The sequence below is a fragment of the Bubalus kerabau genome, chromosome 12 (genome assembly GCF_029407905.1).
Source record: "Bubalus kerabau isolate K-KA32 ecotype Philippines breed swamp buffalo chromosome 12, PCC_UOA_SB_1v2, whole genome shotgun sequence".
NCBI lineage: Eukaryota > Metazoa > Chordata > Mammalia > Artiodactyla > Bovidae > Bubalus > Bubalus kerabau.
In genome coordinates, this window is record NC_073635.1 from 74,077,185 (window position 1) to 74,091,712 (window position 14,528).

Genomic DNA, 14,528 nt, shown 5'->3' on the forward strand with positions numbered 1-14,528 from the left:
GATACGACTGAGTCACTGAACTGAACTGAACAGGCTTTTCATTGCAGTGACTTCTCTTGTTGCAGAGCATGGGCTGTAAGCACACAGGCTTCAGTAGTTGTGGTGCTTGGGCTTAGTTGCCCCTTGGAGGCATGTGGGATCTTCCTGGACCAGAGATTGAACCTGTGTCCCCTGCATTGGCATGTGGATTCTTATCCACTCTACCACCAGGGAAATCTAAAGCACTTCTCTAAAAATGATTCATGATTTATTCAATCATTTTGCTATTGCTGAACTTAGGATGTTTCTAAATTCTAATATTATAATAAGCACTGCTCTGAGAAACATGAAAGTGAGAGTTAGTCGCTCAGTCATGTCTGACTGTGTGATCCCATGAACTATACCCTGCCAGGTTCCTCTGTCCATGGAATTCTCCAGGCAAGAGTACTTCCTGGAGTTGGTTGCCATTTCCTTTTCCACGAGACCTTCCTGATCCTGGTATTGAATCCTGGTCTCCTGCATTGCAGGAAGATTATTTACTGTTTGCGTATTTGTACATAAATAGCTGCCTATAGTTGACTTTTTATCTTCTTCATCTTCAAAGTGGAAATCTTATTGAGTTGCACAGAATGAACATTTTTAAGGCTCTTAAAAATAAATATTGTTAGATTATTTTGTGAAAAAAGTATTCTAATTTATATGTTGCCAATAATATACTACGGTGCCTATCAGACTTTGCCTTCATTAGGATGGGGTATTCTGGTTTTTCTGTGTTTTTTTTTTTTTTTTTTTTTTTTTTTTAATGACTATTAGGCCTCTTTATTTCGCTGAAAAACATTTCAAGGGTGAAAATGTGTGACACAATCAGCGACAGCAGCATCACAAAACATCCTTAATTTATCAGGGTAAGAATGAATGTGTTTGTGTTATTTTATTATTTTTTATTCTTTTGCTGAAATTTCCTTTTTACCTATTCTTTTTCTAGATTGTGATCCTAATGAAAATAGGAATTTCAATTTTTTAGGTATATTCTTTTCCCAGGACATCTTTATCAACTTTTAACAGTTTCTGGACAACTCATCTCAGTAATGGACTAGTGTTTCTGATGAACTGAAAACAAAATAACTCAAGGTTCCATTATTATTATAACATCTTAAAGGGAGATCAAATAGAATATATTGGCAGAGAATAAGGAGTTTTGTTTAAGTTTTTATACCAGAACTCTCTGTAAAAGTGTCATAATGCAAGTATGTCTGAGAGCCAGTGGGAAGTGACAGAAGTAATTCATTACTAGTAACAAAGTTCTGAAATGTGAGGATGATTTCTCTTCATGAATTAGATCACATTCAAGGATTTTATGTCCAGAAAAGGATACTAAGAAGTTTCAAAAGATCTTAGTTAAAAATAAAAACAAATAAAAAGACAGCAGAAGCTAAAGGAACTGAATGTATTTGTCAGTTTGGAGATGGCTAGTTATGGTCCTGAGATAGTTGTGGGGACCAGATGAAACAGTCTGGGGCAGTCTGACAGACTTCCAACTGCAGCAACCAATTCCTTTATTTTTGAAGTAGAACTAGTTGCTGAGTGTTTACAACACTGGAAAATGTAGGGAATGTAAAAGAGGACTGTAAATCAGGACAAGTCTGGTACCATACATTGTGGATTGCATTATCTGAGAGAAAGCTAACACAAGAAAGGTAGGTAATTGAAAAATTAAAATTTTCAGCTCTAATCATTCTTTTTTGCAACAGAAAATTTCAAACATGCATGAAATATCAAGAAAATAGTGTAATAAATTCTCATCATGCCCATCAATACAAAATTATCAACACCTTGCCATTCTTATATGTTTGACTCATAAAAAAAAAGTTTGAATACATTAAAGGTTTCTTTAAAATCAATCTCCCCTCAGGCATTAAGGTATAATTGACAAATAGTATATATATGTAGATGTTGAACATGTTGACTTGATTTACATATACATTGTGAAATATTCATCACAACTGAGAGAGTCAATTCCTAGGTAGGTTGCTAAGAAGTCCAGGGTCCCCGAGGAGGAGAAAGGGGTCTGGAGCCCTCAAGAAGAAGAAAGGGGTCTGGGGCTCTCAAGGAGAAAAAGACAAACTTTTTTTTCCTACATCACTTTGTGGTAGTCAATATAACAATGTAGCTTGCTCCAGAACATGTTTCTCCTTCTTGAGAACTTTCTGACTAATCCTGTCATCTTCAAATGTGTGTTGTGGGAGTGGGTCTAGTAAAATATATAAGACCTTGATAAGACTACTTAGTGGTGGCACTCTCCATCCCCCGCCCCCATCCCCCTTCTGATGTCTATATCAGAAGATTTCTCTGTCCTTTTTCACAGTTTAATAAAAGTCTGCTACCCAAAAGCTCTTGAGTGATCAAGCCTGGTCCCTGGCCCGAAGCTAAATCTTCTGCTTTGGAGATCACAAATTTGACGCCATTCACCATAAGCTATCACAACCAAGCCAATCAACATGTCCATTACTTCACACTTTTTCCATTTTTCTGTCTTTTTTTTTTCTTTTTTATGTTGAGAACTACTACTCTTTAAGCAAATTAAAGGTACACAGCAATATTATCACATTGCTGTACACCAGTTTTCTAGAACTTACCTTTTCATCTTGCATAACTGAAGCTAAAAGCCGTCATTAATAACACCAATCTTAGCCAAGGTATATGAGAAATTATTAAAGAATAATATGGTAATCTTGTTGAAGGTACATAAATTTTGATATTTCTTCATTTAGAGCAGAAGGGAAGAGAACCTGTTGATCTGGTAACTAAACACTTCTGAGTAGGAGCCCAAGATTTTGTTCATTCAGTCCTGCAGTCATTCATTCATTCACACAGCATATTCTAGGCACTTTTCACACACACTGTCCATGTACCAGTGAGACAACCATGCTGAACCCCAAACTTGGGTCCAAGACCTTGGACAAGGGCTGTCCTTGAGCCTCATCTTTCTCATCTGTAGGATAGGGATAATACCTTCCTGACCAGGACATTGTTAGAGCTGAAACTGAGGTAAGGTCCCCAGAAATGTATTTTGTGACATATGTCACTGTTACTTATCTAAGTTTTGAAAGCATAATGAAAGAAATTAGGAGGCAGTTTCTCTCCCCCCAGACTCCCCTTTCCCAATCTAAGAGGGCAGCAAAAAGCTCACAGAGGTTCCCTCACAATGCAACGTGTGAGATGCCACAGGACATCTCACATGGGCTGATCATGCCTTCTGCCAGCTTTCTCCGGGCCTTCCCCACAGCCCATGGGGAGCTTCGGAGCAGCAGAGGAGGGCAGAGCCTGAGCCTCCCCTCTTCGCCTTCTGGGTAAGCCCCGGGCTCAGAACAGGAGTTTCAGCAGAGTTTGCAGCCAGGTGGGATCCTTGGAGTTCGTTGGTTTGTGCTGTCAGGTCTGCCTACCCTCCTCCATCAAAGAGCCGGGGCCCTTGCCTCCCACGTGCTTGTGGCTCCTGGAAGCTTTGGTCTGACGGCCTCTTCGTCCTGCAGCCCCCCACACACGGCCCTACTTCTCCCAGAGCCGTGACAGCAGCGCAGAGCCGCTGACCCGGAGGCGACGCGGGAGGTTGCGCAGTCCCGGGAGGCGGAGACCTGGCAGGCGGTGGGTGCTCCACCCCCAGAAGCCTGTTGTTCTCAGGGCCCGCCCAGCAGACCCGGTAAGCGGACTGGTCTCTAACATCCCCGCGGTCGCCTCCAGGAGCAGCGGGAGCCTCACCGCCGGCAGAGCAGCGCAGCGCCGCTCCATGCCCGCCCGGGCAGGCATGATGCCGCCGCTGTACCAGAAGTTCAACCCGCTGCAGAAAGCGAACCTCTGCTCGCGCCTGTTCTTCTGGTGAGAGCCCCCCGGGCCATGATACAGGGCAGTCATAGGGCCCTCCCCTGCCGCGCCTTTCGGAAACAAGTGTGGACCCTCCCAATGCCGTCCTGCTCCCCCCTGCACCCTGGGAAGGTGGGGCAAGACTGGGCAAGGAAGTGGGGAGCAGGGGTGGGGAGGGGACCCGGTGACCTGGTGGCGGAGGAGATACAGGGTCTCCGTGCCTTGCCCCTGGCAGCCCCTCCAGAGCCAGAAAACAGGAAGCTGGAAGGCTGCCTAGGGGGAATCACAGCCCAGAGGGAAAATGCACTGAACACCGGCCTCTACTCTTACAGGCTTCCCCTGAACTGCTCAGGAATTCCCAGTTCTAAACTGAAGCGTCATACCTCCACCCCCTACCCCGTCCCCAGCCCCAAGCAAGCAGCTTATAAACAGCTTCCTTTATCGAATAGTGCCCTGGACCGTTGTTGTTGTTCAGTCCTTCAGTCCTGTCCAACTCTTTGCAACCCGTGATGGCAGCACTGCCGGTCTCTGTCCCTCACCGTCTCCAGAGTTTGCCCAAGTTCATGTCCATTGCATCTGTGATGTCATCTATATATCTCACTCTCTGACAGCCTGTTCTCTTGCCCTTAATCTTTCCCAGCATCAGACCCTTTTCCAGCGAGTCGTCTGTTTGCATCAGATGACCAAAATACTGGAGTTTCAGCTTCAGCATCTGTCCTTCCAAAGAACATTCAGGGTTGATTTCCTTTAAGATTGACTGGTTTGATCTCCTTGCTGTCCAAGGGACTCTCAGAAATCTTCTCCAGCACCACAGTTCTTCAGTGCTCCACCTTCTTTGCCATCTTTCAGTAATGTCCCCACCTTTTCCCACATGTCCTGTGCGACAGGGTGTTCCAGCTCCACTGGGTTCCCTCTGCCCCCATGTCTGTGACCATGTATTTCTTTCCCTCTCCCTTTCTCCCTGTGTGGCTCTCACTGTATAACCTGGTTCCTAGTTGTGGCAAATTTCACGTGGGTAAAACAATGAAAGGTTTTTTATTTAATGATTAGGAACACTATTCTTGAACACATTTTGCTTTTGCCTGGGACAAACAGTCAGGACTGGAGGATTTATTTGACCAGCCCCTTTCCTTATTGTGGATATCTCCACTTCCACCTTTGAGGATCACTCTGGGGATAGGGTCCCTGAAGCCTGTGAGGTCTTTCCCAATCTCTAGCCTTCAGAGAAGCAGGGCATGGTCTTGATGCAGGTGGTCCTGCCCAGGAATCATTTGGTCCTGAAACCACAGAAGGGTCCCTGAGCCCAGAGGAAACACACAGATGAAAAAGAGCTCCGAGAGTTGCAGCTCTTAACTGAAGTGTTCCATGTGGTAGCTGGGGCCACTAACTATGTGGTCCTTAACCTTTGGGCTTTAATCACACTTGGATGATTACTAGTTGTTTTATTTCTGGACCCTAACCCATTTATATTTCCCAAATTTCTAGTATTTCCTTCTTTTATGGGACACCCAGAGGGATCTCCAGAGATTGGGAGCTCCTATGCTTGTTTTGATGGTGGTGTATTTAATGTGTGTAGCTTCATCTCTTGGCCATTTGGTGGCCCTTAAGGAAAGAGGGGCCTAGAAGAAGGTATATGGGTGTGGTTATTGTAAATAATAAAGTAGAAAAAAATTGTCCTTAACTTCACGCAGGGCAAGGAACTTTCCAAACGCCTTCTGTTTGTGAATTTTCAAAGTGTATGTGCCTGGAAATGGGAAGGTGAGGACTTTTCATTGATTTGGGTAGGCACCCATTTCCAGTTTTCCTGCTGGAGGGAAAGGTACTATTGCCACTTATTTTATACCTGAAGGCACTGAAGCAGAGAGGTTGAGTAAGTTGCTTACTGCCACACAGCCGGTAAGTAATGGAGCAGGATCCCAAGTCAAGCAGTCTGGCTCTGAGGATGGTGTTCCTTGTATATGTAACTGATGTCACCAAATTGGTCTCCTGCCTTGTGCTGGGCTCCTAGCCTAGGCTAAGACCCCTTTTCTTGGCTGAAGAGGTTGTTTTTCCACTCAGATTCCTACAGCCAATAACTAAATTGATGGTTAGACTGGAACAGCACAAGTTTTATTCAATGACCAAATAATGGAGAAGCAAGAGCTTAGTTCACAAATCAACTCCTCAACCCAGTCCGGGTCAAGGTAAAAGCAAGGAAATTGAATCAAGAGAGGGAGGAATATTCATGACTTATCTGAGAATAAGGGTGTGGTTTGGACCTAAAATTGAGGCAACACTCATTTTTAGTCCTTGTGTGGGTTGTGTCATGACCATGGTCAGCTGTCACGGCACTGGTGAGTATGCCATTTAGCATACTAATATATTACAGTGAATGCATAAATGAGGCTCAGGGTCTAGGGGAGGTTAGGTTTTTCACCATTTTGGACCTGAAAGTGAAAGTTAGTTGCACAGTCGTGTCCAGATCTTTGCGATCCCGTGGAATGTAGCCCTCCAGGTCTTCTGTCCGTGGAAATCCCCAGGCAAGAGTACTGGAGTGGGTTGCCATGTCCTTCTTCAATTTTGGGCCTAGCTAGTTCTAACCAGTTTTTATTTTTCTCTGTAACTTCCTCATTTGAGCCTGAGACTCAGACAAAAACAGGAAGTGAAAGTGAAAGAGTTAGTCAATCAGTCATATCCAACTTTTCGTGACCCCACGGACTGTAGCATGCCAGGCTCTTCTCTCCATGGGATTCTCCAGGCAAGAATACTGGAGTGGGTAGCTAAAATAAATATGATTGTCACCTGGCTGAAGTCCCAATTCTCACACCCAGATAAAGACCAGATAAAACTAACGAGGCAGTTGGGGATACACAGACCAAAAAGCAGGAGGAGAATAATTGTAAGGGGTCCTAAGAATGGCAGAAGCCCAGGAAGCTGAGATTACCCTTTTGATACTGTCCCAGATTTGTTCAGTCAGGGCCCTTCTTGTTCTGAGTATTGGATCAAGTGACTTTCTCTTTGAATTTTTATTGGAGTATAGTTGATTAACAGTGTTGTGTTAGTTTCTGCTCTACAGCAAAGTGAATCTGTTATACATGTACATATACACACTCTTTTTTAGATTCTTTTCCTATGTAGGCCATTACAAAGTATAGAATAGAGTTCTCTGTGCTATACAGTAGGTCCTTCTTAGTTATCTGTTTTATGTATTATAGTGTGTGTATGTCAATCCCAGTGCCCCAATTTGTCCCTCCTCTCATCCCCTGGTAACCATAGCTTTTTTTTTTTCCCCCTACATCTGTGATTATCAGTCTATTTTTTAAAGAATTCATTTATAGCCTTTATGTACATTCCACATATAAGCAATATCATATGATATTCATCCTTCTCTGTCTGCAAACAGTCTTCTCTAACAGTCAGGTTACACTGTCTTCTATTTGACTGCTCACATTAACATAGAAACAACAGGAAACAGCTGCAAGGGCATGAATTCCTCCGTGATCAGCCAGCAGGTACTCAGGAACTATGCAGTGGTTGAGTGTCACGTGGATCAGAGGCCCAGTGAAGATTTCATATTTCTAAAGTTACAGCTGGGTTCTTTAGTTGCCCAGGCCAATGTTCCAGTGCCGTTTTTTGTTTGTTTGTTTGTTTGTTTTTTAGTAGCTTTGGCTTTATAAATTGCTTCTCGTGCTAGGCTCACCAAGGATGCTACAGGGGTGACAACTCCTTCCATTACCAGTCTAGTCCAGCTCCCTCCTGACTAGATGAATGTCTCCATTTAGATGGGAGGTGGGGTTAGTGTAATTAAAATCTGAATGTGACCTAGATTGGGGTGTGTGCCTCTTATAGCCCAGTAGCCACTAGTAGAGTTTTCTTGGAGACAGTTAATGACCCAATGTGGGTACTCCTTGCCCCAGGGGCCTCGAGGACCCTCAGGGGCTCAACTGTGTTTGGGTTTTCTTGAGTCATGTTTAGACTAATGGTGGCGCCCTTCCATCCAGCATATTGCCTCCACAGACCAGACCCCCTCAGGTCTGGTATGATCCTGTTCCCAGAGCCCTTGTGCATGGCCTGTATCTAGAGTCAGTCATGTCTGGAGGTGGAGGACTCATTGGAAATATTGGTTGGGTCCCAAGCAAATAGGGACTTGACTAACACATACCCCTTTGCGGGGGTGGGGTGGCAATGAGGGTAATTGATGTCCCTGGGCAGAAGCCTGGGCATGAAGGGATTGAACTGTAGTTTGGTGATGTTCTCTGCTGTTAGTGGAGTTCCTGAAAGTATCAGTTCAGTTCAGCCGCTCAGTCGTGTCCGACTCTTTGCAGCCCCATGAATTGCAGCACACCAGTATTTATTCCCTGACTGAGGCTGAAGGTGGCAGACCCCATGGTCAGTAAAATTTCAGCCCTTATGAAAGTCTTGTGTTACATTTGAAAAGAAATTAATTGGCCAGGAAGTGATAATGAAACATGAAACCTGAGTTCTGTTCACGGAGCCTAAGAATGAATTCCCGGGAACTCTCAAACACAGAGGCAAAGTTTATTTTAGAAGATAGAGATACCAAGTCCTCAGCGTAGTCTCTGAGAGGGGGTAAAAGGACCCCAAAAGGTGAGGATAATAGCAGTTTTATATCTTTTCTAGATTGATTTGTACATTTTTGGTTGATTCATGACTTAATGTAACTATCACAATGTCCAGTTTGTCGATTTTATGGCTTTCTTGGAACCCCAGTTTCTCAGTTTCTCTAGACATTGCAACGCCATCCCTTCACCCTTTTCAAGACCCCAGACCATTATTTAGGGACGAAATGTATGTTTTAAGTATTAATGGGCTTCTTAGAGGTTTCTCTTGATAAACTGGACAGCAGTTAATAATTGTCTTGTCCTGGGTCTGAATGTTTCATGACCTTCCAGACCAGGAAGGGATTCCTCTGAATGCCTGGGAATTGGAGCAAAGAGTGAGATGCTTACTTGAGAAGAGAAAAATTGATATTAAAAAAGATTAAAAATTAAAAATTAAAAAATCTTACACTGTCTAGCAATTTCTGCTTCAATTATAGGGAGGACTATAGGAAAAATCAATGTATTCATTTTAGTTGGAAAGATGTTACTTATCTTTAGGACATCTTCAGATGGTCGGGGTCAGAAAGAGGCTCATGTGAGGGGAGTCTGACAGGGATGTAAGGAGGTCAGGGTCCAGAGCCAGTTGGACTCAGGGTGGTGTATTGTAACGTGATTCCCTGTAAAATTTTCTTTGTGTTATTAGCTGAACTAAGGAGGTCTTGAGACCGCAAGGTTGCATCTTATGTGAATGTGACTGAGGCATTCTTGAGTCTGGTGGGCTTCCCTGGTGGCTCAGTGGTAAAGAATCCATCTGCCAGTACAGGAGACTCGGGTTCGATCCCTGAGCCAAGAAGATCCCCTGGAGAATGAAATGGCAACGCATTCCAGTATCCTTGACTGGGAAATCCCATGGACAGGGGAGCCTGGAGGGCTGTGGTCCATGGGGTCACAAAACCAGTCAAACACGACTTAGCCACTAAAAAACAATAGCAACATCCTTGAGTCTGATACAGGTCAGAAAATTTAAGTGCTTGGTAGTACAGGAACCTATCTACAGCCTTATCCACAAAGGCCATTGCTCCTGAACCAAGGTAACATTATTTTGATTTCTAAATGTATTTTTCTTAATAATTAAAGTAGATGTACAATGTATGTTCAGTAGACCACAAACAGGGTATTTTAGTTCAGTTATATTCTGTGTAAGCCAGAGTGACTTATCGACACCCTGATATATGTGTTTGTAAGCATATGTCTAATTTTCTCCCAACATCTTTGTATAGTTAAAATGTAGACTTTTTTTAAACAATGTCCATGAATATAGGATTCTAATTAAAGATACGTAATTTGAATATATGTCACTCTCCTTTTAACGCTTAACAGGTGGCTAAACCCCTTGTTTAAAATTGGTCATAAACGGAAATTAGAAAAAGATGACATGTACCCAGTGCTTCCGGAAGATCGCTCCCAGCGCCTTGGAGAAGAGCTGCAAGGGTGAGCACAGGCAGCAGGGAGTACGGTTAGAAGAGTGAGAATTTCTCCATGGGGCTAAAGGCTTGTGGGGAGGGGCCTTTGCCTTCCTCCAGGGTCTTCTGAGCCTCCTTCCCTGACACTGAAGCCTCAGCCCTTCATGCTGACCCTGGCCTTAGCCCACTTTGGAGGTTGGGGGAGCCTGTGTTCCCTGTGTGAGTGGATGTGGAGGGAGCCCACAGCCATGGCCCTGGAGACCTAGCTCTGTCCCCAGAGGTGGGGTCCCTTGGGGACAGTGTCTGTCCTTCTGAGCTGCTCATGACCTGTGAGTTCAGCAAAGCTTAGCAGGAACTTGTTTGTAGAATCTGGGACGTTTCTCTGAAGACCTGGTCTGGTGCTTTTCCTGGTGCTTCAGTGTCTGCACCGCTTATCTTTCGGGAGCCCTGCGAGCAGTTAGCCAGCATCCAAGGGGAGCCACGGAGTGCCCTGTAGTGAAGACTTGTCCTCTGCTCTGTCCCTCTCCTGTTTTCCTGCGGCAGGGCTGTTCCTCACTGTGCTTTGTCTCTCTTCACAGGTACTGGGATCAAGAAGTGTTGAGAGCCCAGAAAGATGCACGGGAGCCTTCTTTAATGAGAGCGATCATAAAGTGTTACGGGAAATCCTACTTAGTTTTGGGAATGTTAACATGTCTTGAGGTAAAAGCTTTTCCATACAGTGCATTGATTTTGAGTATATGTGGGTCAGTCCTGAGATGGATGGACTGAGGTGGGGAGAGGACAGGGATTTAAGGTCTGAGGGTAAATCTCATCTAGGAATCATGATGTAGATCAGCAGTTGTATTTATCTTTAGAATAGACAGATTCTTAAAGGGCTTGACCTCTGGAGATTACTATTTTTCTCTTAACTGATTAAAACATAGTGTAATGGAAGGATAGCAGAACTGGAAAGACATTTTATGCCATGTCAGGATGTTTTTGGTGCTCAGTATAAATATTGAGTGACCCTTGACCAAAAGAAGACCTTACAACCTCATGGAATATGTGTCCTGTGGTTTGGAGGAAGTAAACTTCAGAGAGGGCTTCCCTGGTGGCTCAGAGGGTAAAGCATCTGCCTGCAATGCAAGATCCCCTGGAGAAGGAAATGGCAACCCACTCCAGTACTGTTGCCTGGAAAAATCCATGGACAGAAGAAGCCTGGTAGACTACAGTCCATGGGATCGCAAAGAGTCGGACAGGACTGAGCAACTTCACTTCACTTCACTTCACTTCAAACTTCAGAGAACAGAGATCAGGAGATGGCAACAAACGTAACAGATTCCAAAACAAAGGCCAGAAGCAGAGTTTTAACAGAGCATTCGGACAGTAATTTGAAGTAGAGGATTTATGTGGCAACGACAGACCTATGTTCAACAACATGGAACTGAACATTATTTTTCATACAAAATTAAAAGCACATTGTATTTCCTTCCTGACCACTTGCCCAGTCCCCATCTCTTCGAGAGAGACAAGCTTCATCTAAATTATTTCATCTGATTGATGACTGTCATTTATAACTTTATTGCTACTTCTGTCTTGGGTATTCCTTTGGAAAAGGTGTATGGATTCATTACATATTCTAATGTATTGTCTATAGATTGTAAGATAAAGTGAAACATGTACTGAGAATACTTTTAAGTTGACTTGTCTTTATACTTAGAAATGTCTCTTAATAGTAGGCTTCCCTAGAGGAGAGTTCTGACAAAATATGGTCCACTGGAGAAGGGAATGGCAAACCACTTCAGTATTCTTGTATTGAGAACCCCATGAAAAATATGAAAAGGGAAAAAGATAGGACACTGAAAGATGAACTCCTCAGGTCAGTAGGTGCCCAATATGCTACTGGAGATCAGTGGAGAAATAACTCCAGAAAGAATGAAGAGACGGAGCCAAAGCAAAAACAGCACCCAGTAGTGGATGTGACTCGTGATGGAAGTAAAGTGCGATGCTATAAAGAGCAATATTGCATAGGAACTTGGAATGTTAGGTCCATGAATCAAGGCAAATTGGAAGTGGTCAAACAGGAGATGGCAAGAGTGAACATTGATATTTTAGGAATCAGCAAACTAAAATGGACTGGAATGGGTGAATTTAACTCAGATGACCATTATATCTACTACTGTAGGTAAGAATCCTTTAGAAGAAATGGAGTAACCATCACAGTCGACAAAAGATCCCAAAATGCAGTACTTGGGTGCAATCTCAAAAATGACAGAATGATCTCTGTTTGTTTCCAAGGCAAACCATTGAATATCACAGTAATCCAAGCCTATGCCCTGACCAGTAATGCCAAAGAAGCTGAAGTTAAATGGTTCTATGAAGACCTACAAGACCTTCTAGAACTAACACCCAAAAAGGATGTCCTTTTCATTATAGGGGACTGGAATGCAAAAGTAGGAAGTCAAGACTACCTGGGGTTACAGGAAAATTTGGCCTTGGAATACAGAATGAAACAGGGCAAAGGCTAATAGAGTTTTGCCAAGAGAACACACTGATCATAGCAGACACCCTCTTCCAACAACACAAGAGAAGACTCTACACATGGACATCATCAGATGGTCCACATGAAATCAGATTGATTATATTCTCTGCCACCAAAGATGGAGAAGTTGTATACCGTCAACAAAAGAAGACCAGGAGCTGACTGTGGCTCAGATCATGAACTCCTTATTGCCAAATTCAGACTTAAATTGAAGAAAGTAGGGAAAACCACTAAATCATTCAGGTATGACTTAAATCAGATCCCTTACGATTATACAGTAGACATGAGAAATAGATTCAAGGGACTAGATCTGATAGACAGAATGCCTGAGGAACTATGGATGGGGGTTCATGACACTGTAAAAGAGGCAGGGACCAAGACCATCCTCAAGAAAAAGAAATGCAAGAAGGCAAAATGGTTGTCTGAGGAGGCTTTACAAATAGCTGTGAAGAGAAGAGAAGAGAAGAGAAGCTAAAGGCAAAGGAGAAAAGGAAAGATATACCCATTTGAATGCAGAGTTCCAAAGAATAGCAAGGAAAGATAAGAAAGTGTTCCTCAGTGATCAATGCAAAGAAAGAGATGAAAGCAATAGAATGGGAAAGACAAGAGATCTCATCAAAAAAATCAGAGATACCAGCAGAACATTTCATACAAAGATGGGCACAATAAAGGAAAGAAATGGTATGGACCTAACAGAGGCAGAAGATACTAAGAAGAGGTTGCAAGAATACATAGAAGAACTATGCAAAACAGATTTTTATGACCCAGATAATCACAGTGGTGTGATCACTCGCCTAGAGCCAGACATCCTGGAAGGTGAAGTCAAGTGAGCCTTAGGAAGCATCACTAAGAACAAAGCTAGTGGAAGTGGTGGAATTCCAGTTGAGCTATTTCAAATCCCCAAAGATGATGCTATGAAAGTGCTGCACTCAATATGCAAGCAAATTTGGAAAAATCAGCAGTGGCCACAGGACTGGAAAAGGTCAGTTTTCATTCCAATCCCAAAGAGAGACAAGGCCAAAGAATGCTCAAACTGCCGCACAATTGCACTCATCTCACATGCTAGTAAAGTAATGCTCAAAATTCTCCAAGCCATGATTCAACAGTACATGAGCCCAAATCACTGCAGATGGTGACTGCAGCCATGAAATTAAAAGATGCTTGCTCCTTGGAAAAACAGTTATGACCAACCTAGACAGCATGTAAAAAAGCAGAGACATTACTTTGGCAACAAAGGTCCGTCTAGTCAAAGCTATGGTTTTTCCAGTAGTCATGTATGGATGTGAGAGTTGGACTAGTAAGAAAGCTGAGCACCAAAGAATTGATACTTTTGAACTGTGGTGTTGGAGAAGACTCTTGAGAGTCCTTTGGACTGCAAGGAGATGCAACCAGTCCACCCTAAAGGAAATCAGTCCTGAATATTCATTGGAACTGATGCTAAAACTGAAATTCCAATACTTTGTGCACCTGATTCGAAGAACTGAGTCATTGGAAAAGTCCTTGATGCTGGGAAAGATTGAAGGTGGGAAGAGATGGGGATGACAGCATACGAGATGGCTGGATGGCATTACTGACTCAATGAACATTAGTTTGAGTAAACTCCGGGAGTTGGTGATGGAAAGGGAGGCCCAGAATGGTGCAGTCCATGGGACCTCAAAGAATCGGACACGACTGAGTGACTGAACTGAACTGAACTTCCTGGTGCTCAGAAGAATCTGCCTGCAGTGCAGGAGACCCTTGTTTGATCCCTGCATCAGGAAGATACCCTGGATAAGAAAATGGCAACCCACTCCAGTATTCTTTCCTGAAGAATTCCATGAACAGAGTAGCCTGGCAGTGTCCAGTCCATGGGGTCGCAAAGAGTCAAACACAACTGAGCGACTATTATTCACTCAAATTTGGACTGGAGCCCAGAATAACATAAGACATTTGACAGTTGTTCAGCAAGTAATTGTTGACTTTCCCAGGTCACATATGATAAATGCTTTCCTAGGAAAGGATCATCCCCTTCCTGTGGAACAGAACCTGGGGTCATGTGTCTGGGCTGGAGCTGCCAGAGCTCCCAAGATCACTCCCTTCCCTGGGCTGCCCCCTCCCCATGGGCCAGGTCAGCCAGGCCAGAACCCCCGTGGGGAGGAGCTCCAGCCTCACCTTGAATTGTGGAGA

At 43.6% G+C, this 14,528-nt stretch overlaps 1 protein-coding gene across 1 annotated transcript in view; it reads left to right on the forward strand.

Annotated features, from left to right (window-relative positions):
• The first annotated feature begins 3,432 nt into the window (after positions 1 to 3,432).
• Positions 3,433 to 14,528, forward strand: part of LOC129624655 (ATP-binding cassette sub-family C member 4-like) — a 171,805-nt gene continuing 160,709 nt past the window's right edge. The window contains exons 1-3 of the mRNA XM_055542815.1: positions 3,433 to 3,852; positions 9,759 to 9,869; positions 10,420 to 10,540. Of these exons, the coding sequence (XP_055398790.1) occupies positions 3,764 to 3,852; positions 9,759 to 9,869; positions 10,420 to 10,540 (321 nt within the window). The 5' untranslated portion in view covers positions 3,433 to 3,763. The remainder of the gene's footprint in view (positions 3,853 to 9,758; positions 9,870 to 10,419; positions 10,541 to 14,528) is intronic.